Source organism: Neurospora crassa, linkage group III, assembly GCF_000182925.2.
Source record: "Neurospora crassa OR74A linkage group III, whole genome shotgun sequence".
NCBI classification, from domain to species: domain Eukaryota; kingdom Fungi; phylum Ascomycota; class Sordariomycetes; order Sordariales; family Sordariaceae; genus Neurospora; species Neurospora crassa.
In genome coordinates this window covers 2,064,489-2,090,888 of record NC_026503.1, presented here as the reverse complement: position 1 = coordinate 2,090,888, position 26,400 = coordinate 2,064,489, and the positions used below count along the sequence as shown (strand labels likewise).

Sequence of the window (26,400 nt, the reverse complement as noted above, 5' to 3'; positions counted from 1 at the left end):
TCCGGGTCAGGACCCGGGAATTTGACGTCCGAAATCCGCTAGCTCTAGACCTCGGCGCCCCATCCGTTGGACAACACGAACAGCAACGCCACCACTACCACCTCCACCGACAATAACAACATCCGCTTGGGCATCAACAGACAGACAGCACGTCAGGAACAGACACCAAGCCGAAACATTACGGGAATTGTGACATCTCTCACCTTGCTCCCACAGAAACCATGACATTGGAGGTTATCTACGTGACACGCCACGGTGTAAGTGTACACTGACATCACCTTTCCTTTCCCCGTCCCTTTTTGTATTTCTTTCCTTTCTTATTCCCTAATTCCAAGCCGCTCCGTCTTCCCCGTCCGCGGTGAGACTTTAGCACGTTACTTGCCATATCCTTGGTCTCGGCGTCGCAACTGGACATCAGTCTCTCCACGCAGAGGAAAATGGGCGTTTCCACGGCCACTAGGGAGATCACTCACCGCTGTGCCAGTGTCCACTCTGGTGCAAACTGTTATCAAAGCACGGGATAGCCCATATTGTCGCGATATGGAGAACAAGCTTTCCCACGGCAGACCTCCGGCCACCTGCCAGAGCGCCGACTTGGGACTGCTGACCTTGATTACAGGTAGAATTGAGCTGACGCAACAGGAACGGCTCACAGTTCCGCTCCAACTGGCTGGTCGACCATACCAACGGTAGTTACTCGTCCACTCTCAGGTCCCCTACGGGTATAGCCGCAGACCCAGCCCTCACAGCCCACGGCGTAGATCAAGCCAAGGAGCTGGGCCAGCGTTTGGTTGCAGTAGACCCGCCCATAGAGCGTGTTTACTCTAGTCTGTACTATCGTTGTTTACAGACGGTAGAGCCATTCGTCCGAGCAGTATCGACCTCTCCATCATCTTTGCCAGAAGAAGCCAAAGAGGGCACTCGCCACTGCCAGCGACAGCTGCGTGTTCGAGGAGAAACAGGAATAGGCGAGTGGTATGGTTCGGCGCCCTTCGAACACCCCGTACCTGCGAGCCTTGCCACGCTCGAGTTTCATTTCCCTTGCCTGCTGGACCGTGATTATCAGCCGGCAGTAGTACCGACACGGATGGGCGAAAGTGTCGATGAACTGCATGACCGCCTGGCTGTTACCTTGGAGCGGCTAATTGCCGAGTGTGATAGGGATGGCATCCGTGCCGTTCTTCTCTGCTCGCACGCTGCGCCCATCATCGCTCTTGGTCGTGTTTTGACTGGCAATATGCCGGAGAATATCGAGGTCGAAGACTTTCGAGCCTTTACCTGCGGCCTAAGTGTGTTTCGGCGACGAAAGGGGGCTTCGTCAAGAGCCGTCGGGTCTCGCACGGCCAGTATGACTGCAGGCGCATCTCGGACCCAGACGGTGGCAAATCGCAGCATCAGCAGCGGCGTGGACAACACCAGCAACATCCTCGGCATCACTCCTGGAATGGCAAAGCAAACCCCTAAAGCAGGTACCGGTGATCTTCAGGATGCGGAGAGTGATCCACGGCAGCAGGGTCTTCATGCTCCCGTAGTCTGGAGGGGTGGCCGAGGCGTAAAGGGTGGTTGGGATTGTGAACTGAACAGTGACTGCTCGCACCTTTCTCAGGGAGAGGAACGAGGATGGTAAGCGAGCTCTGATTAATCTAACGCTTTGTTATTGTTATTTCACGACCCCTGATTTGTGAGAAGAGACACAACTAACCAAGCCACGCATAGGCGCTTCGCGGGCGATGAGTCCTTTAAGGATGTCCCTAACAAGAGCATACTGGATGCTGGAATATCACTGGGCGTCGTGGTGGAGGGCAACAATGAGAGTGGCAAGTCGCGCGGGAAATCTTCCACTGGAGGCTCTCGTCTCTGACCAGAGAAGATAAGGGGGCGAGACTCGCTCTCCCTTACTTTCACTACTGCATGTCAGTGAAACAGAAGCCGAAACGGCATGTACAACAGAACTACGAGACGTGATCCTTCATGCACAAAACACGACAGTCAGGACATGAAATGCATAAATGCAACCCAAATTGGCCCACGATAGTCGAGACCGTCATGTCGATCTCGCCGAACAGTGATGGACACTTGGACGCTTCATTATGGTATAGCCCCTTCACTGAACATAATTTAGCATTCATCACAGACATGCTTTTGCAGAAAGGGTCTCGCGATATGTCGATTACCATGAGAATTCCCTCGCCTCTAATGTGGTGAACGTCAGACAGCCGTTGGCGAGTACCGAGAGAAGTAACGAAAAAGGACAATCTTGCAACTATTCTGACTTTCGCCGCGCCCACTCCGGCTTTTACGCCGTGCTCCACGAAACTGATTCAGATGACGCGGTGGGGAACAGTTAGTTACACCAGATCCAGCAGGTGGCCAGTTGGGCAATTCGGGCTAGGGATTGGAATTGGATTTGCTAATTTCTGCTGCAAGCCAGAGGGGTTCGCTCGTGGCGCCGAGACGTCTATGCGAAAGCGAAAGGCTGACGACGTTAGAGGAGGAACAAAGCGAACACAATAGTGTGTACGCAAAAACTGGGTCCGAAACAGTTCTTACACAAACGCCACTTCAAGCCTTCTCATCAAACGTACCCTTTGGTTGAGTTTACATTTTCTTTGCTTCTTCTTCTTCAGAGTCTATGGTTTCTCTTTGGTTCTTGCACCACCGCACGGGAATGTTACCCGTCATCTCTCGACTGATGACGAATTTGAGTTCTCACTCCTCCATCCCATAGGTGTCACCATCATTATCGAAAAGCGTTTCTTGAACGCCTATCCAATCACTCCCACAATGTCCTTTCTTTTCTCTCCCGCCCAAACTTTCGTCAGCTGTGCGTAATCGAGAGGCGGTCAGAGAGGCAGAGAGAAGCAGTAACCTTGCTGCATTACACTCTTCCACAGCAATGGCGTGGCAGCGCAAGATGAGAGAATAGACGGGGGGAAAATGTGTCTCGTGGTTGTAATCAGATTTCATGTTAAAGGGCGGTACGGAAAAACTGACACATCACAATGTTCCCCTCCTCCTCCTGCTCCTCTTCCATGTCGAAAACCAGGGAATCTTTTTTTAATTCCATGGCGGTTGACACACGGCCCTATCTCGCTGAGAGATATTGGCGGTGCGCAGTGGCTGCGAACAATCCCTTGCAGCCTTTTTCGACTGTTGACAGGCCCAGCAACCAAAGTAAACAAGGGGATTGACTGGAGGAGGAAAGGAAGGCTAACCGCAAAGAGATGGAGCCGCCCAATGCTGGTATTAACCTGTACAAACAGTACAAACCTAGCTTTTCTAGTCCAGCTTTGCGAGTCCCGTGAGAGTGGACAGAGCAGGTTGGCAGGATGCAATGCAAGAGTAATTGATGATCATCGAGATGAGATCCGATCTCGTCGACTCCCTTGTCGTTACTATCAACTGGTTACTCTTCTGGGACCGCGAAGGAACGTCAAAGCCACCAAAAAAAGCACAAGCGAATGCCGAGTCGAGTCAACTCGACGAGTGCCTTCCTTTTGACAGGAGAGAACCAGGCATGGCGTTACCTATATGAGGCTATGACCGACGGGACTAGTCGACATTCCAAGAACGGTCAGGCTGGAAAGGGACTACATACCATGCCCATTGTGTTCGGGCACCGCACCAAGCTCAAGGACCCTGGAAATGTCCTTTCCCAATTCAGTCAGACTTGACGTCTATCGGATTACGCAGTTGCAAGGTATAGTTGCGAGTGCGATTTTCTCATTGGTTATTATATAGTCCATGATTTCTTTCAAGGCCTCTACACCACAAAAAGGTGGCTACACTATGGATTTTACTATCGCCGCGTATAGCCCTACGCGTACATCACACTAGCGACTGCATATTTTGAAGTTGATAGTGTATACTGACTAATGTAGTCATTTACGGCCAAGCCTCCTCGTGACATTGGCGTTGCTCTGTACATTCACACGGTATATCAAGACCGTGTTAGATGCTGGCCGCACTGAACACCGAAGAGCATGAAAACCTCATACTACATACTGGTGTCAAGCACGTTGTTCGGGTTCACCAAAAGTGGTGCGCACTACAACCGACTTCAAGGCATTGTGATGTCTATCGTCTTGTTGTGTCAGGTCTCGTCATTCCCGTCTAACGACTGGTTAACCGCCCACGTTCCCACTCCAGTTTCCCGGGCTGTGGTAAGAACGATGCTACCCCGAATGGTAGTATGCACTATCTATTCATTTCATCCACCAACTAGCACCCTGGACAACAGCGAGCGAGGAAGCGGATCCCCAGCATCAAAACATCATGCAGCTATGGAAATGTCGATCGAGATCCATGGTCTAGACAAGATGGGATTCTCACTGCTGTCGAGAACGAGTTTGATGCAAGACAAGGGAAGAGAAGGAAATTGCCCACCCCCAGTAGACACACAGCTGGGTATCTACCAATCACGGGCGGTAAACCCACGTATGAGTACACGAAGGACGGAAGACATATGTAGGGCACTGCCTTTTTTTTCTTTCTTTGATAACACTACTCAAAATGGCCGAAGTATCAGTCACTTCAATATTCGGGAAAGGTTACCGGATCTGCCGATATCAGATCCGCCCATCCGGTACCACAACCTCCCCAGGATATCAACCTACGACTCTAGGTTGGGTCCCAGCAAAAGTTCGGAGGCGGCGTCTTGGGGTTCATCTTCCCGCTCCCCGGCGTGTGACTGTGGCTTAAGATGAGGGGAACGCTTACCTCTCTGGTAACAAGAGGCGAGTTTCATCGTTTTTGGCACTGCCTATAGACGTATTCGGCTACGAGCTGGGTGGTTTTCTATAGTGCCAGCACCACCACGTCTTTGGCTAGAACCAGTACATGTTTATTTCCTCTCTATGGACATTATCAGACTGACAACCACGAAGCAACCGCCACGGGTGTACCAGACAGCTGGGTTCGCTGCAAAGCGCTCTTCCTTGCGAGAAAGTGGATCCGGAAAGAAATCCGCGCGCTGCAGACCTGCAAGGGGATGTGCCTGTGACTTGCCAGACAACAACACACACACTCTCTCTCTCAGCGGCTGGTGAAAAGCCAGACACCACGCAGCACAACCCTCGAGGGTATGTGGAGTCAACCAGCTAATGCACCGACCTGAATCTTTAGTTGAAGCTGAATCGGTTGACGGTCCAATCGCTGACATTGGTCACTATCCCCGGGTCTAATCTCTAAGAAGTGCAAAATGAGGGGGAAGTTGACGGGGTTGAGCTTCTCTGAGCGACGAGTGTTGCACAATATGGGAAATCTCTTCCGCACCACCATGGATGGGGAGAGGATGGAGATGCACCTGGAACTGAAAGTGGTATGGCTCCGATATGCCATCCAAGCAAGGGGGTGACAGAATTAAGGGTACACCCAAACTGACCAACATGCGCATTTTACCATTCTGGACACCCATCATGAACAAAGACCCTCAATTCTTGGCCTAGAATTGCACCTTCAAATCTCAACCAAAGTGCCTACCATAGAGTTCATTTTGTTCAGAATTAACCGGTCCTTCTTGAAGTACAAATCCGAGGCTTCAACTGCCATTTTATTTCCAACATAACCAAAGTCAAAGGCGCCCTTCGCTTTGGTGATGGTTTTTGGTGATTGGTGTATCACAATTCTGTCACTTCTTCTGCCAAGGCCAACCATGGCTACGCAGACGCAATATGCATGTGAGAAGTCAGGCAAAGTCCGATACGCACGGTGTAAAGGGGTCTGTCTGTCTGTCATAGGTACATGGTATTTCTCTCTCGCCTTTTCCCAAATCTACGTACATTAATACTCACGCTCATTACTAAAAACCATTCAACAAACGTCGCTAACCGCAAGTGGACAGATCTGCCTTCTTCAACCACACCCAAACGTTCCCATTGGCCGAATAAACAAAGAGTTTCAGAGTTTCCACCTACATGAGGTACTTCCACCAAGTAGACCGGCGTTCGGATGTCGAAAGCGAGATGCTACGCCACCACACAAGTCGATCCCGGACGTTTTCTCCCTCCAACAAAAAGACAAGACTAGCCCAAGCATTATGGCACCCCGAAATCACTGCCTCTTCCAGAATGCGGTACAGTACTGCTGGACACGAGAGTCGTCTACAACGGTGGGTTCCAGGCCTGGGTCTCCTTGGGTTACCCTTCCTTCCACTTGGCCCTCAATGCCGAGCTCAGCTTCGATGACCGCTACATCACAATATCCCTCATCTGCTGCTGTCCCGAATAACCATGATGACTTCAAGTTCCAGGTTTTTGGAAACAGATAGGTGCCAAACTATATGGATGAAGCTTGTTGGGGGACTTCATAGTACGCCTGGGAGAAGCAAAACCAGTTCGTTCCCGCCCCGCAACTGAGTAATACCCCTTGAGCAGCCGGAGTCAACAATGCATGGTTCTCGGGCCCCCGGACGAACGTTGCTAAGTACCTCGGCGGCTGATTGGGACTAATTCGCCGCCTGCTTGTCTCAGACATTATACCGCTCATGAGAGAACTTGTCCTTCTGACGTCCTGGCTGCAATGCCCGGCCGGGGCCACCACAGTTTAACAACACCAACATCCCTTACTGCCACATACCTCTACTAGTGTAGTGTACTCATCTAACTGGAAAGTGCGTGTCGTTGTCCAAACGTTGACATAACCGTCCGCCAACGGCCGCTTGGCGAATATGGGGTCTCCACGTCGACGACATGGTGTCTTTGTAGGGTGAAGCATAAGTGGTAGGGCAGAACGGAGCCTGACAAGGCGATGAGGAGATAGAGAGATCAATCATAGTGGCCTTACCGCTGATGGGTGACAACAACAGACACGCACGTTAGGAAAGACACTAGACAGTAAACTCATGTAGGATCTGCGTGCTAGTGATCCCCACTTGTCTATCCTACCTGGACTGCTACCTCAAGTACCTGTCGCTCATTCAGTTCCTGGCCCAGCTGCACTGGGATAAATAATGCATGCCGATTGATTACGGATAGGCTAGACTATCTTTGGGCTGCCGGGCTTGTCTATACTATCGTGAAACTCGCATGCTGCCAAATGCGATGGGGGAAGATCTCTATCTGCCACATCTACGGGGATGTCTGTCTTCGAGACGATGGAGGCGACCAGGTTGCAGATGTCATAGCTACTCCCCCCCCCCCTCTCCTGCTCCTGCTCCTGCTCCTCCTCCCCTTCTCCTCCAGACCCCATTCGTTAAGTATATAGGGTTAAAAGGTCCCTTGATGATCTCCATCCAGGGTCTCGGATTGTCCACAAGCATCACCTGTACACTTGGCTTTGTATCATCACACTGTCTGTTCTTGTCTCTCGTTTGCCTCGCTTTGGACCCCCAAAGTCGACAAAGTCTTTACATAAACCGCTCCGAATCCCACCTCGCCAAATCCACGACACTATCACGGCATCAGTTTACTCCAGTCATCATTGACAACCTCAAAGATACACTTCAGCACCACAAGTCATCACCATGTCTTCAGAAACTCCACGCCATTTGTCCTCTCGGGAAGAGTTTGAGTCAAGGACACTCGCTCCTCTCAAACTCCCCAACCTCAGACTCAACGAATTGAGCTTTCCATCGCCACCGTCGACCCCTAACTCGATCCAGCTGAGCCCAAGTTGTAGCTTCCAGTCGGTATCATGGAGCAGAAGGCCATCAGTCGACTCGGACTACTTCTCCGGAGCCCTTTCCAACCTCTCCATCACTTCATCAGTGTCCTCTGCTGGATCAGACTTGAAGAGACAGGCAAGCAGCACCTACTTGGACACTCGCCCAGGGCCAAGCATGCGCAGTTTGCTCGAACCACAGCAGCAGCAGGTCTCTCTCCCGCCCATTTCTCACATTCTCAATGCCGTACCCTCACCCTTTGAGCATCAGCTTAGCCAGCATCGGCCCCAGGCATCCCCGGATTATACTTCACGCTTCGCACCTTTCCAGCAAGGCATCTTCACCCCGCTGCCATCTCCGACTTGCAGCATTTCATCATCATCATTCCCAAGCCAAGCACAGCGCCAACAATCCTCTTCTTCCCTACCACGGTCCTACTCCGTACCAGACGTGTGCTACAAGAACTTCTCTGCTACGCTGTCGTCGGCCACCACTCCTCAGAAGAAGAGACAAGCATCGGCGGCCTTTGAAAATGCTTCTTCCCGCTTCCTGTCGTCCTGCAATATCAACAACAAACTTCAGATTCACCCTAGCAGGACTCATCGCACGACAAGCAGACACTCACCATACAAAAGCGCCGCCGCTCTGCACCGCAACAGCGACCGCAAGTCATCCACCTGCTCGTCTGGTTCTTCTGCTTCTTCTTCTTCTTCTTCTTCTTCGTCATGCTCGCCTGGCTTTGCCACAGACGACGAAACATCCGAGGTTCCCGACGAGGACGAAAACCTCCCCACCACCTCCTCCAACGCCAGCAGCAGCAACAGTAGTAGTAGTAGTAGAGGCAAAAAGCAAAACATCCAGTACACGACCGAGCAAAATCTCTTCATCATCTACCACAAAGACGACCTCGAGCTTCCCTGGGCCGAGATCGAGAAGCGGTACAACGCGCGTTTCCCCGGTCTTTACCGGACTGCGGGCGGGCTCAACTGCAACTACTACCGCCTCAACGCCAAGCTGCCGCGAACCGAAGACGGAGACAAGTTTTCGCTCATCTTTGACGAGCGGCCCCGGTACGACCCGGAGAACCCGGGCAAGATGTTGCCGTTGACGTGGGACGAGTACGAAGGTGTGAGGTTCCAGACTGTTCATGTCCAGGTTAGGCAGGCGGCCAAAGTGTTGGGACACCCGATTGGACTTATGTGGAGGTGTCCGGAGGAGTTGATCAAGAGTGAGAATGAGTGGGTGTTGGAGGAGCATAGGGATAAGGCTAGGGAGCTGGGTGAGTCATTTCTTTTTTTACCCCTTCCCCTCTGTCTGTCTGTCAACTGATATGAAGGTCAAAAATGAGGAAAAAGAGGCTAATGATTGGTGATGACAACAGCTGCGAGAAGATCCTACCAGAGAGAAGCGTGGAAGAGGAGTCAGCAACAACAACAACAACAACATCAGCAACAGCAACAACAGCAACAACAAGATCAACAACACAACCAGCAACATCAATCTCTCATCTTTAATTCTGAACAATTCCGATGAAGATTCCATTTTTCTTTGTTGTTTCTATGCAACTATACTAAAACTCTCACGAGTTTCACCTCAACTTCTAGTACATCTGAGACGCATACACGTTTTTCTTCTTCTTCTTTTTCTTCTGATCCATATCTTTTTTTATATCCAATTCTTTCCTTTGTACAAATTTCCTTGCATATTTCTATGTATCCTCTTCTGCAAAACATACAGAGCAACACCTGCCAATCATCATACCCTTACTAGAGGGTGGCAGTAGTTAGTCACTTGATCTTTTAGTAGGCAGGTGTTCAAAGGCGAAAAGGCGAAAGTCATGGGTTCTCGAGCTGTATATGGGCCGGTATGGGACATGAGATGGAAAGGGATGGCTGCATATGTTTTTACACAGGTACGGGCTAATTCGTGGAGGCAACGGTGACGCTTAATTTAACGAACGAGTTCGATTCCATCATTTCCGTTCCATCTTTCCTTGCCGTCTCTGTCTATGTACTATTATCAACAACACAAAAGTGTCTTGACGCAAAGTCCCTGCGATAGCCAGTGGTTGGGAGGAAATATGGCTACGTCTGGACCATTTTGCGGCATTGGGTGGCTCTACATTGCTGTGGAATTTTACAACTGCTTCAAAACCAAGACCAGGTCTGGTATTTCGATTTAAAGCCCTTCGTGCTCGTTTTGATTCGTGACTTTTTTTTTCTGTCCCCTCTACCGCATAGTAGATAGGTAGAGGTAGAGTCTATCGACCCCATCCACCTATTGCGAATCCATCTCCAGAGGCTTGGCCTCCTCACCATTTCCCTTTTCCTCTCTCCCCCTTCCTCCTTTCCCGGAATCTTTTCTTTCACCACCACCACGTCCCCCTCTCTTACCACCACCACCACCACCACCACCAGCAGCCCTCCCCTTACCCATCGGCATCCTAATCTCCAACCCTTCCGGCAAATCCGCCACCTTGTGTCCATCCTTCCACAACAGTCCTACGCCCTGCCTCCTCCCCCTAACCTCTTTGAAATACTTGAGCGGGACCAACCCGTCCTTATCGCCCTCCGTCAACACCACCCCATTGTCGCTCATCCACCACTTGATCCCTTTTCCTTCTTTATCTTCCTTTTCCGCTTCTTCGGCGTCCCTGATACTCCTCTCGACATCCACAAAAACCAACACCTCCGCATCGCTCCTCATCCCGCTGATGACCCCCCTCTCCGTATCCTCCGGTAACCCCGTGGAGAAATGCACGTGGTTCCGACCCATGGGTTTGAGTCCGCCGCTCTGGATGATCTTGTCCCAGAAAGCAAAGTACGTACCGTGGACGACCGTTTCGGGGATCGGTATGGTTCCTCCATCCTCCCCCTCCGTCTCTTGGCCTTGCTGCTGCTGCTGCTGCTGCCCACCACCACCACCCCTCCCCAAAACCAACCGCCTCAACAACCCTTCACTCTCCAACTTGATCGAATGTCCCTGATTCGCCCTAATCAACCAATCCCCCGGCTCCTCACTTTTTTCGCCGTCTTCTTTTTCTTTTCCCGGCGCCAGCTTGATAGCAAACCGTTGCTTATCGCTCTCCTTGACCGCCTTCAGGATCTCTGGAAACGTCGGCTTCAGCGAGCGGATCGGGCCCCATGCGAGAACCTTGTCCAGAGGCGCGTACCCTTCGGCGTCGAGGGTGATGCCTGCCGAGGCGGCTTGGTGACGGAGCAGGCGGGATAAGGCGCGCGAGAGGTCGACGTCGCGACCACCACCCTTGCGATGACCACCGCCATGACCACCGGATTTGGGACCGCGACCGCCGCGACCGCCGCGGTTGGAGCGGGAGGCGCGGTCGGCGAGGTCTTGGTGGTGAGTTGCTTGGTCTTCGGCGGGGGAAGCCATTTTGCGATGATGGTTATGGCGGTGATGGGGTGTGGTTTTGGCGATGGTTTTGGCGATGGTTGTGGTTGTGGTTGTGGTTGTGGTGCTGTGAGCGGGTTAGTGGTGGGCTGCCCTTTGAAACGGAGAAACTTCCATTGATGTTGAGAGACCAAGTACCTGTGAATGGAAGCGCGACTCTGTTGTCCGGCGATGAGCAGTCTTGAAAGTCGCGGATGAGTTGGATTAATAGTGAATCGAAGTTTTCCAACACCCCCAGCAGCAGTCAACAAAAGGTTGCCGTTGCCGATGCTGGATGCGATGAAAAATGCTTGTTAGCAGTTAGACTGGGGGTCGCTGAGTGGATGACACCGTTTGGATTTAGTCCAGGGTAGGCAGCCAGAGATCACAAATTACAAACGCACTTTCTCATCCAAGTTCTTGAAGAACCTCGTCTTGTCGTGCTTGGTTTCGACGAGTTCGATGGAAAGAAACGAGGTTGATTGATTGAAGATGGGATGAGATGGATGAAGTGTGACTGGATGAGGTGCCTTCGTACAAAATAATTGGCACAGTGATGCGTTTAGTTTTGCAGACTCAATTGCCAGAGTCCGTAATGAAGTCTGCGCCTTGAGAACCCCATCATGAAATCATGCTGACCTTTACAATTCGCCCCAAATACAACCAAGGCTTCATTCGGACGAATAGCATCATTTCATTGACGATTGACGGGCTTGAACAGATTCAATGATTCAATATGAAAACTGCAAAATGTGCCATGCCGACATGAGTCACTGCCGAGCTCAACTTACACTTCGCTAAGCTCACCAATGTTGGAGGACGACCTTGGGGATTATCATGCTCTTGTTTTCTGCAGTTGTAATACATCCAATTTTCGCTTTGCTGCTCAACAATTATGTCTACGACGGTGATGCACGCTGACGCCCATACTGCACTGGACCAACGATCGGAGCAAAGTACAAAAGGCTAAAAGTACCAAGTGGATCAAAATTCCAAAATATCAAACAAGCCCACCACATCCTCGCAAAGTTCTAGTGTAGACCTTATCGCATTCGCGCAACAAACCACCGCATTGAACTATAAACCATCCTACCCTCACCGTGTCACCGTAGCCCCGTCCGTCCGCGTATACACATGTATGTATGAAACAGGGTATTTTAAAATGTAACAACTTAATCTTATCAGGTACCGTTGAGGTATGCATGCATTGCAAAACGTGCAGTGCTGTATGCTGTCCGTCCAAACAGTTCCTTTTCTCTCCCCTTTTCGTCGCCCAGAAAGGTACGGATGATCTGACAAAAGAAATTCGTTACAAAGAGATGTGGTATAATGTGTTAGGCCTTCTTTAGGCGTCGTCGTCAAGAAAAGAAACAAAACGAGGCCTTCTCTAGCCCCTCGGTGCCCCTCAGAAGATATATCGAATGAAAGAGTGTGTGTAGGATGTGGGTTTCTCCCGACTTTCCGCTTCGTTTCAGTCAATCAAACAGACACGAAAGACGGAGGAAAAGAAGAATGAACAAGGTATAATAAAAGATAAACGCCCCACGCCCAAATGGTATATGTCGAAAGTGTTGTTGATGTTGTTGTTACATTCATGAACAGCATGGTCTGAACGTCATAAGGGGGCATGAATTTCCCACAATTTTTTCACTTCCCCCACCGCCAGCGTCACCATTACCTCCTCTCCTCAGTACCTTCTCGTCATCTGTACCCGCCAACCTGCTGCGCGCTGGCTTGCTGTTGTTGTTGATGTTGATGTTGCAAGTTCGACGTGGAAATGCTGGGTATCCCCGAGTCACGCGCCCGTCGGCTGATACTACCAGTCCGATTGAGCATCGCCGTATGGCCCAGCGACAGCTGGCGCTGCGCCCTCTCCTCCGCAAGCCTTTCCGCGTAGCTGCTGGCCACAATGGTCTCCCGCTCTCCACCTGCTGTTCTGTCGAGGTATCGACGGCTGGCCGAAGGTTGTATTACAGGAGCAGTAGGAGTGCTCAGCCTGGAACTTATCGAGGTAGGGACCATGCGCCTGCGGGGCAAAGCCGAAGAGCCAAGCGGAGTGTTGTCGGGAGGAGACGAAGCTTGACTGGCGAGTTCGCGTGGAGTACCTCGCAATCCATTGACCTCTGTTATGGCCCTGGACGGGGTGCGATACCGGTCCTCGTCCTCTTCATTAAAGACTTTTCGGGAACGCAGCAGCAACGATGTCTTGCGGCCCTCGGCAGGCATCTCTTCTTGTTCCTCTTGTCCTACTCTCCGGCTCCTCAAAAGCAACGACGACCTCCTGCCATTGACTTGCTCCTCCGGTTCCTCTACCGCAACCCGACGGTTCCGAGCCAATAGCAAGGACGACTTTCGCCCGGGTGTACCAAAGTCAACTGGGGTAGCTGGCACGGCTGAAGTCCTGGGACTCGGCAGAGCACTCGCAGCCAAGAGTGAGATCCTTCGCTGTTCCATTGTCGTTGGAGCCCTAGGACTAGTGACGCTCGGCTGTGGCAATGCTGTCTCTACCATAATACTCGATCGTCGCCGGCCCGTGATGCCTGTGAACTTGGCCGCCGTTGTTGGTGTTATGACCTTTTCAGTCTCGCGGTTGGGAGCTGCGGGCTGAGCTGGTTTGGACTGATTAGCTTCATCCGTCAATGCGATACACAGCTCAGTCAAGCTCCTGCAGATGCTATCCGCTTTCCTTCGGAGCTGCCGATCCGTGACACCACTACCATAGCCCCCAACGACACTCGCGCCGCTCGATATCGGCCCCGGCTGTCCGGCAGCACCAATCATGGAAGTCAAAGCCAAGGCGTCGTTTGCTGCCGACTCAATGGCATTGAAAACTTCAGCGCTGATCAGACCTTTTGTCTTTAACAGGGCTGATAGGAGAATGGGTTGTGTTTCCCGTGATGACGCATTACTAGCCGTCTCCCCGTGGTTAACAGTAGTCCCTCCCGATCCACGTTTCGGCGACGCGGACATGGTTGTAGCATTGGTCGTCGCTGTAGGTGGACGCTCCTCTGAGCTCCTGGAGTTTCCTGCCCCCGCCGGTGGCTTCTTTCCCGTTCGCTCCAGCCTGTGAATGCGAGACTTCAAGTCGTCCAGCTCATCCCAAACCGTGGAGGGGTCCGCCGTCGATGTCGAGGAATCCGTCCCTTCTGCGCCTTGATTGGTCTCCGCGTTCTGACTGGTTTCCGGTCTTTGTGGCTCAGGAGCTCGGGGGACCAATGGAGAGGAGTTGTAAATCCTGCCGCCAACGGCAAGGTTCGAGTTTCGATATTGCGAATTCCTCCCAACAGATGAGATGTCCGCAATTGACGATCTTCGTGTAAGTCCGGCGCCCGCCTCATAAGCATCCTGAAACGCTATCTGCCGGGGGGTTGGCGGGGCTTGTCTGAGGGACGTTCGGACAGACTGGGAGCGACCGAGGTCCTCCTGAGCTATGTTGGTGATGAGGCGATCTCTCGGGTTACCTCGAAGATTCGGTTCTCGGACTGCTTGTGGGTCTGAAAGCAGCCGGCTTCTGGACGATATTGTGTCGCGGGAATCAGAAAGTCGGCGGTTGGCTATCTGGGGCGGTGATGACGTCTGATATGATGGTATCGCTGTAGACAGTGGTCGACGATGGGAGGAATTTCGGTTTATGCGTGACTGTCCGCCAATTAGCCAATAAGCTACCGCGCAATCATCAAGGGCAAATAGCAAACACCCCAGACAAAGCGACTTACAATTGCGCTCTGATCCTCAGTCCGGGTTTGCGCCGGCCGAGGTGCTGGATCCTCGCGGGCAATATTCATGAAGATCTCGGCTGTATTTTCATTGTCGGAAGCTGCAGTAGCTGAATCTGGTGGTGTCATTCGCGACATGTCGTCATCCCGTTTGCCCTCCAGGGCCCTCAGTGCGCGGTCTCTCTGGGTTGAGTTCGACATGTCCCCCTCGTTTGTATCGCCCACAGTGCGCCCGGGATCGGAGTCGGAGTCGGAAGACAGGTCGTCGCGAGATGTCGAGGAGCGTAACGACCGGGTCGGGAAAGTGCTTGCTTGCCCTCCGGAGTCGCGACCGGAGGCACTCGGGACAATGGCGGGTTTGGAAGAGGCTGGCGGACGGGATCTCCTCTTCTCATTAACCTTGCTCAACTTGATGGTCGCGGGCGGTGCCGGTTCGCGTGGGCCCTGCGCAGTATCGATGGAAGGTAAAAGTCGGATCGACGTCGTTTGGCGACGTTTCCCAATGGGTGTTACGATAGATGCAGGCCGGTATCTCGACACATACGGGCCCCTGGCGGCAATATGGCTATCGCAGACGGAAGAGGCTGGGCGCTTTGAGCCAATAGACGAGTCTTGTGCTGTGGGTGAAAAGGGCTGGAACGTCGAGGCTTGAATGGCAGCAGAGTCTTGTAATCGCTTGTGGGCTCGTCTTGGCGGTGTTTCTGCGGATCGTTCTTCTTCTTCAGCAGACAGCTGCGGGCGTTTGACGAAATTGTGATGGAACGGGCTAGTCGGTTGGGGTTGCTTTTGTTGGTTAAATTGTGGTGGACTGGCAGGTGCGCCTAGCTGTAGGTTAAAGGGTAATTGCGCAGGGTTTCCAGCAGTCGACGAGACAGAGACCCGTCTAGACTTATTATTAGGTGAAGGTGGGATGTGGATGGGCTGCAGGAGCGGCAGCGAAGGGGGGAAAAGTGATGCGTCCTTTTTCAGGTCGGCGAAGCGAAAAGCGGGAAGTTTGGACGAGTTGTGGTTTTGACGGTGCGTATGATGGATGTTGATTTCATCAGCAGTCTGGACGGCAATGCCGTTGCTGGTTGCTAGGCAAGCGGTGGTACTACTGGCAGTTGTTATGCCGGTGTTGTTGTGGGTGTCAAGGTTGGATCCAGGCCCAGGCAGCTGGTTGGTGTTGGAATTGGAGGTGATGACGGCGGAACCTGAATTGTGCTTCTTGCCCCCTGGACTTCGAGTTCCGGCGCTGTCCGTGCCCTTCTTCCAGGTGCCGGTTCCTCTTCCACGTCTGCGCAATTGTGTGCGTCCTGTGGCTGCTGTGGGTGAATGTCGTGTTGTGGGTTGGAAGCTGAACGAGTCCACTGTGAGGTGAAATGTGGAAGCAGCCCCAGGGGCAAGGCCCTGGCCCCCCAAGCTGGACGATGTCATGTTGCAAAAACTGGACCCGCGCCGTTCGACGCCGTTGCTCTCGAATCCCGGACTGTGGGCACTTGACGTGCCTGTTCCTCCACTGCGCAATTCGGAAATCCCCTGTCTCCCCTGACCGATCCACGCCTAATAGATCGTCTTGGGCTAGGTATTCGGGCCTCTTCTTGTTACTAGATTCCACGCAATCTGTGGTTGGATTGGCTTCCAGGCCCGTCTCTCAGTCGCGCTCCTGACATCACCATGACACGGGACTTTGTCCACGGGAGAACAAGGCGTGATTCCCTTGGGCGAACGGCGGCCCAGTCGTGCGCATGAACTGTATACAGGCTTTGAACAATTACCACAGCATGACCCGAGTGGATATACAAGATATTAAAATTGCAATCGATAACGAAACTTGTAAAAGGGCAAAGGAGTAAACAAGATGATGGCGGCAAGGATGAGGGTGGAAAAGAGTGGAGAGAACTTGATATGACAAGCGAGGAGACCACTCGTACCCAGCACGATAACCCCCGAGGAAATAAGATGAACGGGTGATGCGACTTGACTTGGGCGGTCTCAACCCTAGATGAGCATGAGGGAGCACAGATAGCACAGATGGTCGGTGAGCAGCTCCCAAGCAAGGAGAAATATCGATGAAATTGATGGCGTTGACACACATACCAACACAACAGTCCGACTGATGGTGGGAAGAGAGGGTTGAGTGTTCCTAGACACCTGACGGTTACCTCATGCCACTGATGCCAGACATATCGACGAGCCCTCCCTCCACTCGGATTGGTATAAGACGACGGGCGAATGATGACGGGATTGGCCCGAGCTGCAGAACTGCTGCATCGTGTACCGCAAGATACTATATGTAAGTGTTCTGCAGGGCGTGCGCCGTCAACTGGACTGGTGGGAAGGAAGCCAGGGAGCTGCGGAATGATTCTGCAATCCCGCCTCCAGATAGACGGCCCGTCAACTGGGCGTCCAAAAGTCGATCGTCGTCAGTCATTGGGGGCAGCAGCAAGGGATCGATTGGGGATCCAGAACTGCGGGAACGGAACGAAGGGGGGGGGACTGAGGGGGTGGGTTTTCACTTTGTCGTTAGGTTGTCCGAAAGCCGTCATCGCAACGAGTAGCCTATAAGGAGTCTCAAGAAGCCCTTTACACTACACTCAGTTCAAGTAAAAGGCCAATGCTATAAGTCCTTCTTTTCCGGCTCCTCTTTGGCCATGTGCGCATGAAGCTAAGAAGCGGAAGACTAGGTACCTACCTACTGCACGACTATAGTGGTTCAGGGTCTGGTAAGGCGAGCCGGCAATTCAGGCTTCTGATTGGGCTGTCTCTTCCACCTGCAAAGGGGCAAGTGGAAGATCATTGGATGTTGAATGTCATCATAATCTACTGCATAGTAAAATACCTACCCCTACGCAGTACACCTTGCAGTCGACAGCTTTCTGGTGCATGTGCTATAGCGCTAAAATGAGTGAGTTTGTTCGGTACCTGAATCAGCAGTATTCTAGTGGCTACATGTCGTTAGGAGAAGGTGTTGAAAAGAGTCGACCACGGCTAAAAGAGGCGGTGCAATCTTCCGTCTGCCCACACGCCCAACCCGTCTTCAACTGGACCCCGCATGTCACCTGCCTCTTTTTTTTTTTTTTTTTTTTTTTTTTTTTTTTTTTTTTTTTTTTTTTTTTTTCCTCTCTCTCTCTCTCCCTTTTTTTTTTCCGTTCGTTTACATATTATGCGGAGGTTTGGGAAGCGACCTCTCCAGTTCGCATTGATTCCTCATTAATATGGGGGGTTCGATTTTTTTTTCAAAGGGTAATTTGTCACCCCCACCCCGTGATGTCCCCCGTGCCGTGTCATTAGGACCTTTTGGTCAAACGGGTCTCCGGTACACTAGTTAGGTAATGTTCCCCCACGTCCCCCTTGTTGGGCTCCTGAGTCCTACCTTGAACCCCAGTGCTTCATGGCGACCTCCAACCAGCCAAACCCCCCCTGTGCCCCCGTGCTCTAGCAAAGAGTTTGGGGGGTGTCAATCAAAAGGTAGGCCCCGCCTGCCGTGCTCGACAAAGGCCTTTCTTTGCTAACCAGTGTTCAAAAAACCTTTCGTAAGGTTTACCCCTTGGCTTGGCCTGTGAGGCTAGGCTTGCGAGTGTGTAAGCGAGGGGGGATCTACGCGAGGATGAGGCCGGAGAAGAAGCGAATATGTTTTATCCCCATGTTACCTGCCATATAGCGGTAGAACTAACGACAAGTGGAAGTCTTGGAAAGCAGACAACGTGATAGAAGGAAGTTTGGAGAAAAGAGCTACGCGTCACCATGGGCACTCCAACACCAGAGAGGTTCCCATGATAGCGCGACTTGACCAAGCCTAGCCTGATCTGGGCTGTGCTCTCCACGTCCAAGAGTCCCAGGGCTAAGCAAGTGGCATGCGCGGAGGCTGAAGGCGATCCTGGTGACGACGACACGAAACCTCCTCCCGTCTGTATTGGGGGTTGATTCCGATCTCCTGCAGGAATAGGCGGAAATCGACCAGGGGAAGGGGGCAAAGAGAAGGGTCTGCGAGATCCGCACGAAGCGACCGGCAACTGGTCAATGCCGGGTACTGTAACTTGAAGTGGTCCTCTGTGAGGTGGTTCAGGCGTGCCCAGCTGTCTCGTAAACGTCGATAGCCGAAAGCATGGCCGACATCCTGCTTCCGCGGTTCTTCTCGGATGTGGTGATCCGTCCGGTCTGTACAGGACCAGGAGGATTGGTCCTGGTTGCGGAGATCGGTTGTCTGCCGAAGTCTGAAAACTCGCAAAGTTCGGGACTGGAAAATGGCGGCGGGCAGGTCACGAACTGAATCCCATAGGCGAAGTCTCTACAGCGCAGCGCTTTCTGTGCTGGCGAAACTGGTGTTTTGATTCCATGTCTCGGGAGCAATCGCCAAGGTTTACCAACCTGGAACCGACAGGCACTGGAGCCCGAATCTGAGGACTGGACCAGGCGATACAGGTTACCGGTGTGTGATGTATGGAACTGCCAAAGCGGTTTCGTCTCGTTGGATGCACATGTATGTTGCAAATAACGCTGCTAGAAGCAGACCGGCCCAGACCGTTTTAAGGGCATTTTCATCGAAGGGCCACCGAGACCGAACCCATGCGGCGCCGCCGAAACCTGTCATCTCTTGGGTCAAACGAGTGGTGGGCTTTCCGAGTGTCGCATTCCATCTTACAAGAGGCTACACTCCTTGGTGTACACTAAATCTTCCGAGGCAGGATACACACTGCAATTGTGAACGTGGAGCCATTTGGGTTGTATCTGAGATGTCTCATGCACGCTCACAGGTATGGAATGTCTGCATGTAGTGTACAGTATCGGGCCAGTGTCAACAAGGAAGGCATTGCAAGGTAAGAGAAGGGGACCATACTAGGTATGCAGTAGGGTTGATGGATGCTTTTCTACTGTGACAACATCATCAATAATCAGTGTTGGAGAATTCGTGATGCGTCGATTTGTCCCAAGGTCATCCCCGTGATGATCATCGGAGTGACCGACCTTTGGAGAAATAGCAGATCGGCGTGCACAGCTCGTCGATCATGGTCGATGTTGAAGAGGCGACGGTCGTGGTGAACCCGGAGAAAGGTTTTCCGCTCTCGATGAGTGGGAATTGGTCCAAGTGTCTCCCGTCCCCAGCAACATGAGCCAGCTTCCACAGCGAGGAGAACTCCACGATCAGCTAAACGGCCATCCTTGCCTTGTCTCCGCTCTTGTTTCAGCTTTTGGGATTGGTGTGTGATTGGTTGTCAGGTACTGTGGTTAATTACTCCACCTGTTCCAACCGAGAAATTTTGCCATGGACACAGTTACAAAAGGATGCTGCAACGCACTGTAGGTACTTTTTTGGAGATCCATCGCTGCGCTGCCGTGAGTGAGTGCACATGGAGCAGCGCGCGTCGGTTCCAAATGCAGATTCCACGAGACGTGTGATCATCAACTGGCTCGAAGCCATAGGAAGCAATACAAATGATTCATATCTTAAACACGAGGTTCAGACCTAACAGACAACATGATCGAAGGGGTCTTTCGAACCAATATGTCTCAGTCTTGTCTGTATACATACTGCGTGTTGTACACCTTGGGGGCTCCTATGCTACACTGGCTGCCAAACTTTTTTGGTGGATACAGAGGGATTGATTCATACCGTCGGTGACTACAGTATTGTCCCCTGATTCTGCATATAATCCAGACCCAAAAGTCTTATGCACTAATTGGCATATATGCACTTTCTGGAGGCGGGGCCAGGCCCAAATCGCAAATTCAGACCTGGAAATTCTATGCACTAACTAGCATATATGCAGTACCTGGAGTATGCAGTTGCAGGGGACAATACTGTACTACTCCAAGCTCCTCTTGGGACGGCGGGGACCCCGCTTCCTTAGTTGTGACTTTTCTGCAGAACAGGAGCGATGTGGTGTAGTCGGCTCCGTTAGTGTGAGCACTGCGGCTCCGTGGAGTGGATACAGACGGACGGACATCCGGTATGGGAATAGCATCCGGCCAGATCTCCGACCGGCGGCTATAGACGGACACGTGGACCTCGAAGCGAGAAGATTACCATAGGTTGCGGCGTAGCAGCTGTTCCCATGCTATGTATGTAAGCGCCAGTGGCAATATTTTAGGGGACGAGTCGCAGATGTGAGCCAGTCGTTCTCAGCTCTCTGCAGCGTCTAAACTTATCACGAATCCCTCTCGTGAAGATCGTACCTGGGTAAAGAAGCACATGCCCGACTTAAGCAACTCCATGTCACACTGTTGTCAATCATCTCACTTGAGAACTGTTTTTACCAACTTTCATTTCCACAATATCCTCACACTGGTTGCTCAAAAAGGCAAAAATATAACAAGGGAAAGCTGAGCAAAAGAGAGTGAAAGAGCGCCTGGGTGGTCATCCATTTCCATCATGATAATCAAACCAAGGCGCGACATCCAATCATGGACCACGACAATTTGCGTGCACGTGCCGTCGCACCGTCCACCTATTTTTAGCAGTGCATTGTTTTTGGAGCCAACTCCCATCCCCAGCCGTCAGGTCGACGTACCTGTAGCCGCCGGCCGCTGTACATAGCTGGCAGCGGAGGGCCGGAGGCCACCTGCGACGTCCTTCTGATTGGCTGTAACGAAGCATGCCCCCTTGACCCAGGGGCACCCAGCAGCCTGCACGCAACCAGGAGGAGCAGCACAGAAGAAGCGACACTATTCGCTCGCTTGGGAGCAAGAGAGAGATCCAAATGAAGAACATATGTATCCATATCCTTCCATTTTTCGATAGCATCTGAGGAAGCTAGGACATCCATGTGAAGGGCTGAAGATAGCACAGGGCAGCAGGGCTCTACGCAGTACCTAACTTTGACTTCCATGTCGCCCCAAGCTGTGGGCTCCTGGAACTGAAGCGTTGCTTCTCTGTAGTAACCATGACTGCGAGTTCAGCGTCGGCCAATGGTCAAGCAGCATGCAGTGTATTCAGCGTGACAGGGCGGATACCAATCGAAGGAAAGGCTGTTTCTGGTTAGAAACCACATCCAAGGTTGGAAAGGCGTCGCCGGCGGCCAATGACCCCTGTTCGCGTTCAGGTTCTTCTGCCCTGGTCCCACTGCACCGTGTACCTGCCTACCTCTACAGTGTGAGAGTGAGCGTCAGAGACCAGCAGGGAGTGCCGTGGGTGCGTGTGCTCAACCTGAGGGAGGTGCCTGCGCGGGCGCAGCGCAGCAACGAAGCACTTCTGACACTCCGTCACAGGTCGTTTCGTTCTCTAGTCTACCTAGGTAGTGCAGTAGTAGCCCTCTGCAGCACCTCTCCACCCGTGCTGTCTGCTTTCTGCACGCTGCTTCCAATTTTGTTCTCTTGTTCACAACGAACACAACCTCACAATTCCACACCCTCTTTCCTTCTTCTCAACAACGTCACGCCAAAGTGGAAGAAATCGAGGCTTGACCGAGGTCGCTTCCAGGTTCCCTCGGCGCCTTTTTTTTTTCTCTCTCTCCCACATCTACCTTTCTTCGTCCCCAGTATCGATCACCCTCGCCTCGGAATTCCAATTCGTTGAATTTGCGACCATTCCCATTTCCCTTCTGGCCACCCACCCTCCTTCGTAATTCACCCATCCTCCACCCCCCAATTCCTGATCTCCTCTTCTCCTCCACATCTTCCCACCCCAATCCCTCCACCTTTCAGCCTGCGAACTCGACGAGGAAAAGGTTACCATTTACGTACCAGGACGCTAAAAGAGCTTGGACCGCGCAGCGCACGCCAAAGGACCAGTCTGGATTGGAAAGCCCAGGACAAAGAAACCTCTTCCCCTCTTCTTCCTGCTTGTCTTTCCGCAGTCCTTCGATTGTCACAATCAACCACGACCCGACGACCGCTCTTCTTCTCCTGCCGTCTCGGAGGCTCTGACCCTACGACCTTTCGACAGACCCCGATAATGATAATGTCTTGACGCTCTAAGGCTCCTTGATCACCAGCCCGTCCTCGCGCAACCGTTCTCTTTTCGTCCGATCTCGATACCCACGAGGCTCCTCATTGCGACTTGTGTGTCGACCAGCAACCACTTCAACCGGCGCTCTTCATCTGCGCATTCACATAATTCATTTCTACCTCGCTGCCCGGCGCCATTGTCTTGGGCACAGGCTTGATTGTTTTCCTTCGGGTGGGATCACAGTCACAAGTCGATTACAGTTGGGGAAAGGAAGGAGGATTCAGCAGTGCTGTCCCGGCTTACCCTCAAATTTGGCTGTTAACCAACACTTACGGCCTTATTGATTCATCCGTCTTCGTTCTTATTTTTTTTTTCCAATCACCAGGAGCGGATATCTACAAGTTTCTCACTTGTTTTTTTTTTCGGACAAGCTTAACTGACAGGATCCTTTTCTGCGATATCGACATCGACATCGTGGTTCGCGACTGGACCGCAGCAAGCGAGGGTCAAGTCCAGGCCCACACCAACACGACGGCCACAGCTGGCCTGTTTGCACACACCAGGTATCGAACATGCCTTCGGCCACGACGCGGCGGTTGTATGAGGATCAGATCCCATCTTTTATGTCCGTGTATGACCTGGGCCCAGAGAGCATGGACCAACAAAGTGCCATCACCGTGGTCGACCCGCAGTCAGTGATGCACCTCGAGTCCGAAAAACTACCCGGTGACACACAGCCAGCCCAACTACGATCAAATGCAATGCATGCGGATGCTGCCCACAACCATCACAACAGCACGTCAAGCCGAGCAACCGAGTCGGCTGAATCATCGCCTACTACGACTGTGTCTTGTACGGATTCTTCAGATCTTTCCGATCCGTCTCCGTCATCTTCCCCGGACTCGCCAGTGAACCTAATACCTCTTTCCACCTTGGCGCCAATGCAACCCTTCACCAGTGACTTGTCTCGCATGGCCAGTCTCTCGGTATCGGACCCCAACCTTGCGCAACGCCCCATGACCTCGCCTGCGCCGCGGAGACCCAAAAACATGAAGGGTCTTTCCATCCAACCACCCTTCAACTCCCTTGCTTCCTCTCTGGTTTCCGAGCCTTCCTCTCCTTCCTTCATCAAGCCGACAATTCCTGGCATGAAGCGGAAGCCAAGCCTGCTCAGCCTCAAGACGAACACTTCAGAGTTGATGAATCGCACAACACTAGAGGTGCCCCCTTCACCTTCGGTCCCTCCCATCCTCCAGCGCCGTGCATTGAAGCATTCCGCCTCGACCCCTCACATGCTCTCTGGTCTGAAGTCCGCAACGTTTGGTCCAGCAGGGGGGATGACAATACCGACTGTATTGGAGCGCAATGAATCTGGACTGTCGGAATTTTTTAGGCCATCGAGGCCATTGGCACCCAGTGGCTTGAGCTCTACCATCCTGGAGGAAGAGGCGCCAATCAAGGCACAAGTTGCGAACAAGGCGATATACGAGGTTGACCCGTACCATGAGGTGGAAAATAACGAGGACCAGAAGTCGCCCGGCTATCCCGATGGGCCAGTATGCATTTACAACGATAACGTTTATTTGTATCTTGAGCCCACCGCAGAGGAAGCTGCTCGCTTTGATGTGGTCATCAACGTGGCGCGCGAGGTCTCGAACCCGTTCAAGGTTGGGATGGGAAGCAAGAGGGATTCGAACTCCCAAGGGAGACCAGATATTGACTCCCCAGTACCTGATACTGCGGCTACCACCTGTAGCTTTGCCACAGCATTTGAGTTTATCCCAGAAAGCGATACTCCAACTACGCCTAAGGCTCAGTCTCTAAAGGAGCCAGAGTACATTCACATCCCATGGGATCACAACACGGATATTGGAAATGACTTGATGACGCTTTGCGAAATGATCGATAAGAGGACTAAGGAGGGGAAGAAGGTCCTTGTTCACTGCCAGCAGGGAGCCAGTCGATCGGCTAGTCTGATCATCGCCTATGGAATGTATCAGAACCCTGATCTCACTGTCAACGATGCTTATCATGCCGCTCAGGCTAAAAGCAGGTGGATCAGCCCCAATATGAGGCTGATGTACTGCCTACAGGATTTTCAGAAGGAAGTTTCAAAGAGGAAGTTGATGACCTCGAGCTTCAAGCCACGCCTGGGAAGAAGCCCCTCCAGGCACAGGATGACTTTGTCAGTCGATAACATCGACCTACCGGTAAAGCAAGAGCCATTGACCGCGCCATTACCAAGGGAGGATGTTGCGTCGAAACACGCCACACCTAATCTCAGTCCAACACGAGGCCGAGGGCACTCTACACCGAAGAGGGGAGAGCCAATATCGCCAGGTCCATCATCCGCTCCTTCGAGCTTTTCATGGGCCATCAAGGAAGACGAGAGGGATCCTGGAAGATTTGGTCGCTTCAACGTTAACTTGGGCATCAAGTCTCCCGAGCCGGATAGGGGAAGGCCATCCACCCCATCACCCCCGTTGAAATCGAAACCTTCCCGCGGACTTTTTGCTCCCACGCTGGCAGAACCTCCAAAGTCACCTGGCTTTGGCCCACCTCTCGAGGCAGCCTTCTCCAAGCCACCACCATCCCCGGGTTTTGGCGCTCATCGGTTCGGTTCACAGGCAGGATTCGGGTTTGTGCCGTTGACACTAGGAGCAGCGCCAACATTGGCAGCGCCGCCAAAGCGCAAAGTGAGCAAGGATGCTACGTCACCAGAAAGGCATATGGCTGTGGTGCGAGACTTTGAAGACGCCGCACTCATGTCTCCGCGTGCCGAGACAATGACAGCGAACCCTCTTCATGAGCCCTTCGCGGGTATTCCCGGCATGCAATTCGTGGAGGTGCCGCCCACGCCAGGTGAAGGGTTGTTCTCACCTCGGGAGGCACTGTTTCCCCGCGACACTTGCTATCCATTTGGGCGGCCAAAACAAGTGGCAGACCCTAGGAGTCCACCAACAAAGGGAGAAACCCCTATTGTTCGGTCTATCGATGAACTGCTATGAGAACGCCGGACAGTCTGATCCAGTCTCTGCAGGGAAAAATCATCCTTTGTATCAATATCATTACTGTACTCATTGGTTCAACATCACTATGCCAAGCATTGAAAGGTGGCGTTTTTTTCTTCTTCTTTTTTTTTTTGCGAACTTTGTTCTTCTTGTTTTTCCTTGTGTGCTGGTGGTGTGGTTTGGTAAAAAAAGGGTATCAAGGCTCGGGTCTGTGGTGTGGAATGCGATACACGTTTGTCCCGACCTTTTCGCTTCTGCAAATTCCCCTTGATTGGGTGGCCTACTTATTCTTTTTTTTTCCTTTGTTTTTCATGTTTGTTTGGGCGCTGTTAAGCCCTCTTCTAGGTTGTTCTTTTGTTTTGATAGGTTGTTTGAGCCCGACAGGCACACACAGAGACACAGTGGGAGGGATGGAAGGGCATCGGGGCAACGGATGTGTTCCGATTTACATGGTGAAAGAAAAGAATGAATTCACACTACTATCTACTGGTTCAATTGCAGTTCCGTGGCGCTTCTGTGTCTAGAATACTATGTGCACATTTTGAACATTTGATGGGGACAATGAAGATATGTCAAACAGTGAGTGATCTGAACATGAGATGAAACAATACGCAGAGATTTGATGGTATAGACGGTATTACAGATCTACTCGGTTTATCGAGAACATGTTGAAAAGACATACAAACATCAGGTTCGTTACACCTGTCTAAAAATATTGGAAGACATCAAAACCCGGGCATGAGTATATCAGAATTGACAACTCCTGAGTAATTCAAGTCCACAAGATTTATGCTTAATGGAGGATGAGTTAGGTGC

At 52.0% G+C, this 26,400-nt stretch overlaps 5 protein-coding genes across 6 annotated transcripts; 3 read left to right on the top strand and 2 right to left on the bottom strand.

The window, feature by feature from the left end:
- Positions 1-120: 120 nt before the first annotated feature.
- NCU06256 (phosphoglycerate mutase) lies at positions 121-1,994 on the top strand. The gene is made up of 3 exons (XM_957767.3): positions 121-257; positions 656-1,623; positions 1,717-1,994. The coding sequence occupies exons 1-3, from the start codon at positions 222-224 to the stop codon at positions 1,859-1,861; spliced, it is 1,149 nt and encodes a 382-aa protein (XP_962860.2). The 5' UTR covers positions 121-221; the 3' UTR covers positions 1,862-1,994.
- Positions 1,995-7,142: 5,148 nt separating this feature from the next.
- On the top strand, positions 7,143-9,757 carry NCU06255 (hypothetical protein). The gene is made up of 2 exons (XM_957766.2): positions 7,143-8,879; positions 8,982-9,757. The coding sequence occupies exons 1-2, from the start codon at positions 7,463-7,465 to the stop codon at positions 9,131-9,133; spliced, it is 1,569 nt and encodes a 522-aa protein (XP_962859.1). The 5' UTR covers positions 7,143-7,462; the 3' UTR covers positions 9,134-9,757.
- NCU06254 lies at positions 9,674-11,640 on the bottom strand. 2 transcript variants are annotated; one of them, XM_011395597.1, is made up of 3 exons: positions 11,395-11,640; positions 11,150-11,281; positions 9,674-11,078 (listed from the first exon to the last, which is right to left on the bottom strand). In XM_011395597.1, exons 1-3 carry the CDS (start codon positions 11,400-11,402, stop codon positions 9,878-9,880), a joined length of 1,341 nt encoding a protein of 446 aa, XP_011393899.1. In that variant the 5' UTR covers positions 11,403-11,640; the 3' UTR covers positions 9,674-9,877. The 2 variants fall into 2 exon arrangements, with proteins under 2 accessions (XP_011393899.1, XP_011393900.1); XM_011395598.1 differs by having other exon boundaries at positions 11,150-11,640.
- Positions 11,641-11,782: 142 nt separating this feature from the next.
- On the bottom strand, positions 11,783-16,278 carry NCU06253 (hypothetical protein). Its single transcript, XM_957764.2, has 2 exons — positions 14,707-16,278; positions 11,783-14,629 (listed from the first exon to the last, which is right to left on the bottom strand). Exons 1-2 carry the CDS (start codon positions 16,120-16,122, stop codon positions 12,692-12,694), a joined length of 3,354 nt encoding a protein of 1,117 aa, XP_962857.2. The 5' UTR covers positions 16,123-16,278; the 3' UTR covers positions 11,783-12,691.
- Positions 16,279-21,886: 5,608 nt separating this feature from the next.
- On the top strand, positions 21,887-26,257 carry NCU06252 (hypothetical protein). The gene has a single exon (XM_957763.2). It carries the CDS (start codon positions 23,146-23,148, stop codon positions 25,579-25,581), a length of 2,436 nt encoding a protein of 811 aa, XP_962856.1. The 5' UTR covers positions 21,887-23,145; the 3' UTR covers positions 25,582-26,257.
- The last annotated feature ends 143 nt before the right edge of the window (positions 26,258-26,400 follow it).

Coding starts and splice junctions, on each gene's coding strand:
- NCU06255 (XM_957766.2), top strand. CDS start 7,463: ATGTCTTCAGAAACTCCACGCCATTTGTCCTCTCGGGAAGAGTTTGAG. Junction 8,880..8,981: donor GGATAAGGCTAGGGAGCTGG/GTGAGTCATTTC, acceptor TGATGACAACAG/CTGCGAGAAGATCCTACCAG.
- NCU06256 (XM_957767.3), top strand. CDS start 222: ATGACATTGGAGGTTATCTACGTGACACGCCACGGT. Junction 258..655: donor TCTACGTGACACGCCACGGT/GTAAGTGTACAC, acceptor AACGGCTCACAG/TTCCGCTCCAACTGGCTGGT. Junction 1,624..1,716: donor CAGGGAGAGGAACGAGGATG/GTAAGCGAGCTC, acceptor AGCCACGCATAG/GCGCTTCGCGGGCGATGAGT.
- NCU06253 (XM_957764.2), bottom strand. CDS start 16,122: ATGACATCGTCCAGCTTGGGGGGCCAGGGCCTTGCCCCTGGGGCTGCT. Junction 14,630..14,706: donor CTGAGGATCAGAGCGCAATT/GTAAGTCGCTTT, acceptor ATTGGCGGACAG/TCACGCATAAACCGAAATTC.
- NCU06254 (XM_011395597.1), bottom strand. Junction 11,079..11,149: donor AGTCGCGCTTCCATTCACAG/GTACTTGGTCTC, acceptor ACCCGCTCACAG/CACCACAACCACAACCACAA.
- NCU06252 (XM_957763.2), top strand. CDS start 23,146: ATGCCTTCGGCCACGACGCGGCGGTTGTATGAGGATCAGATCCCATCT.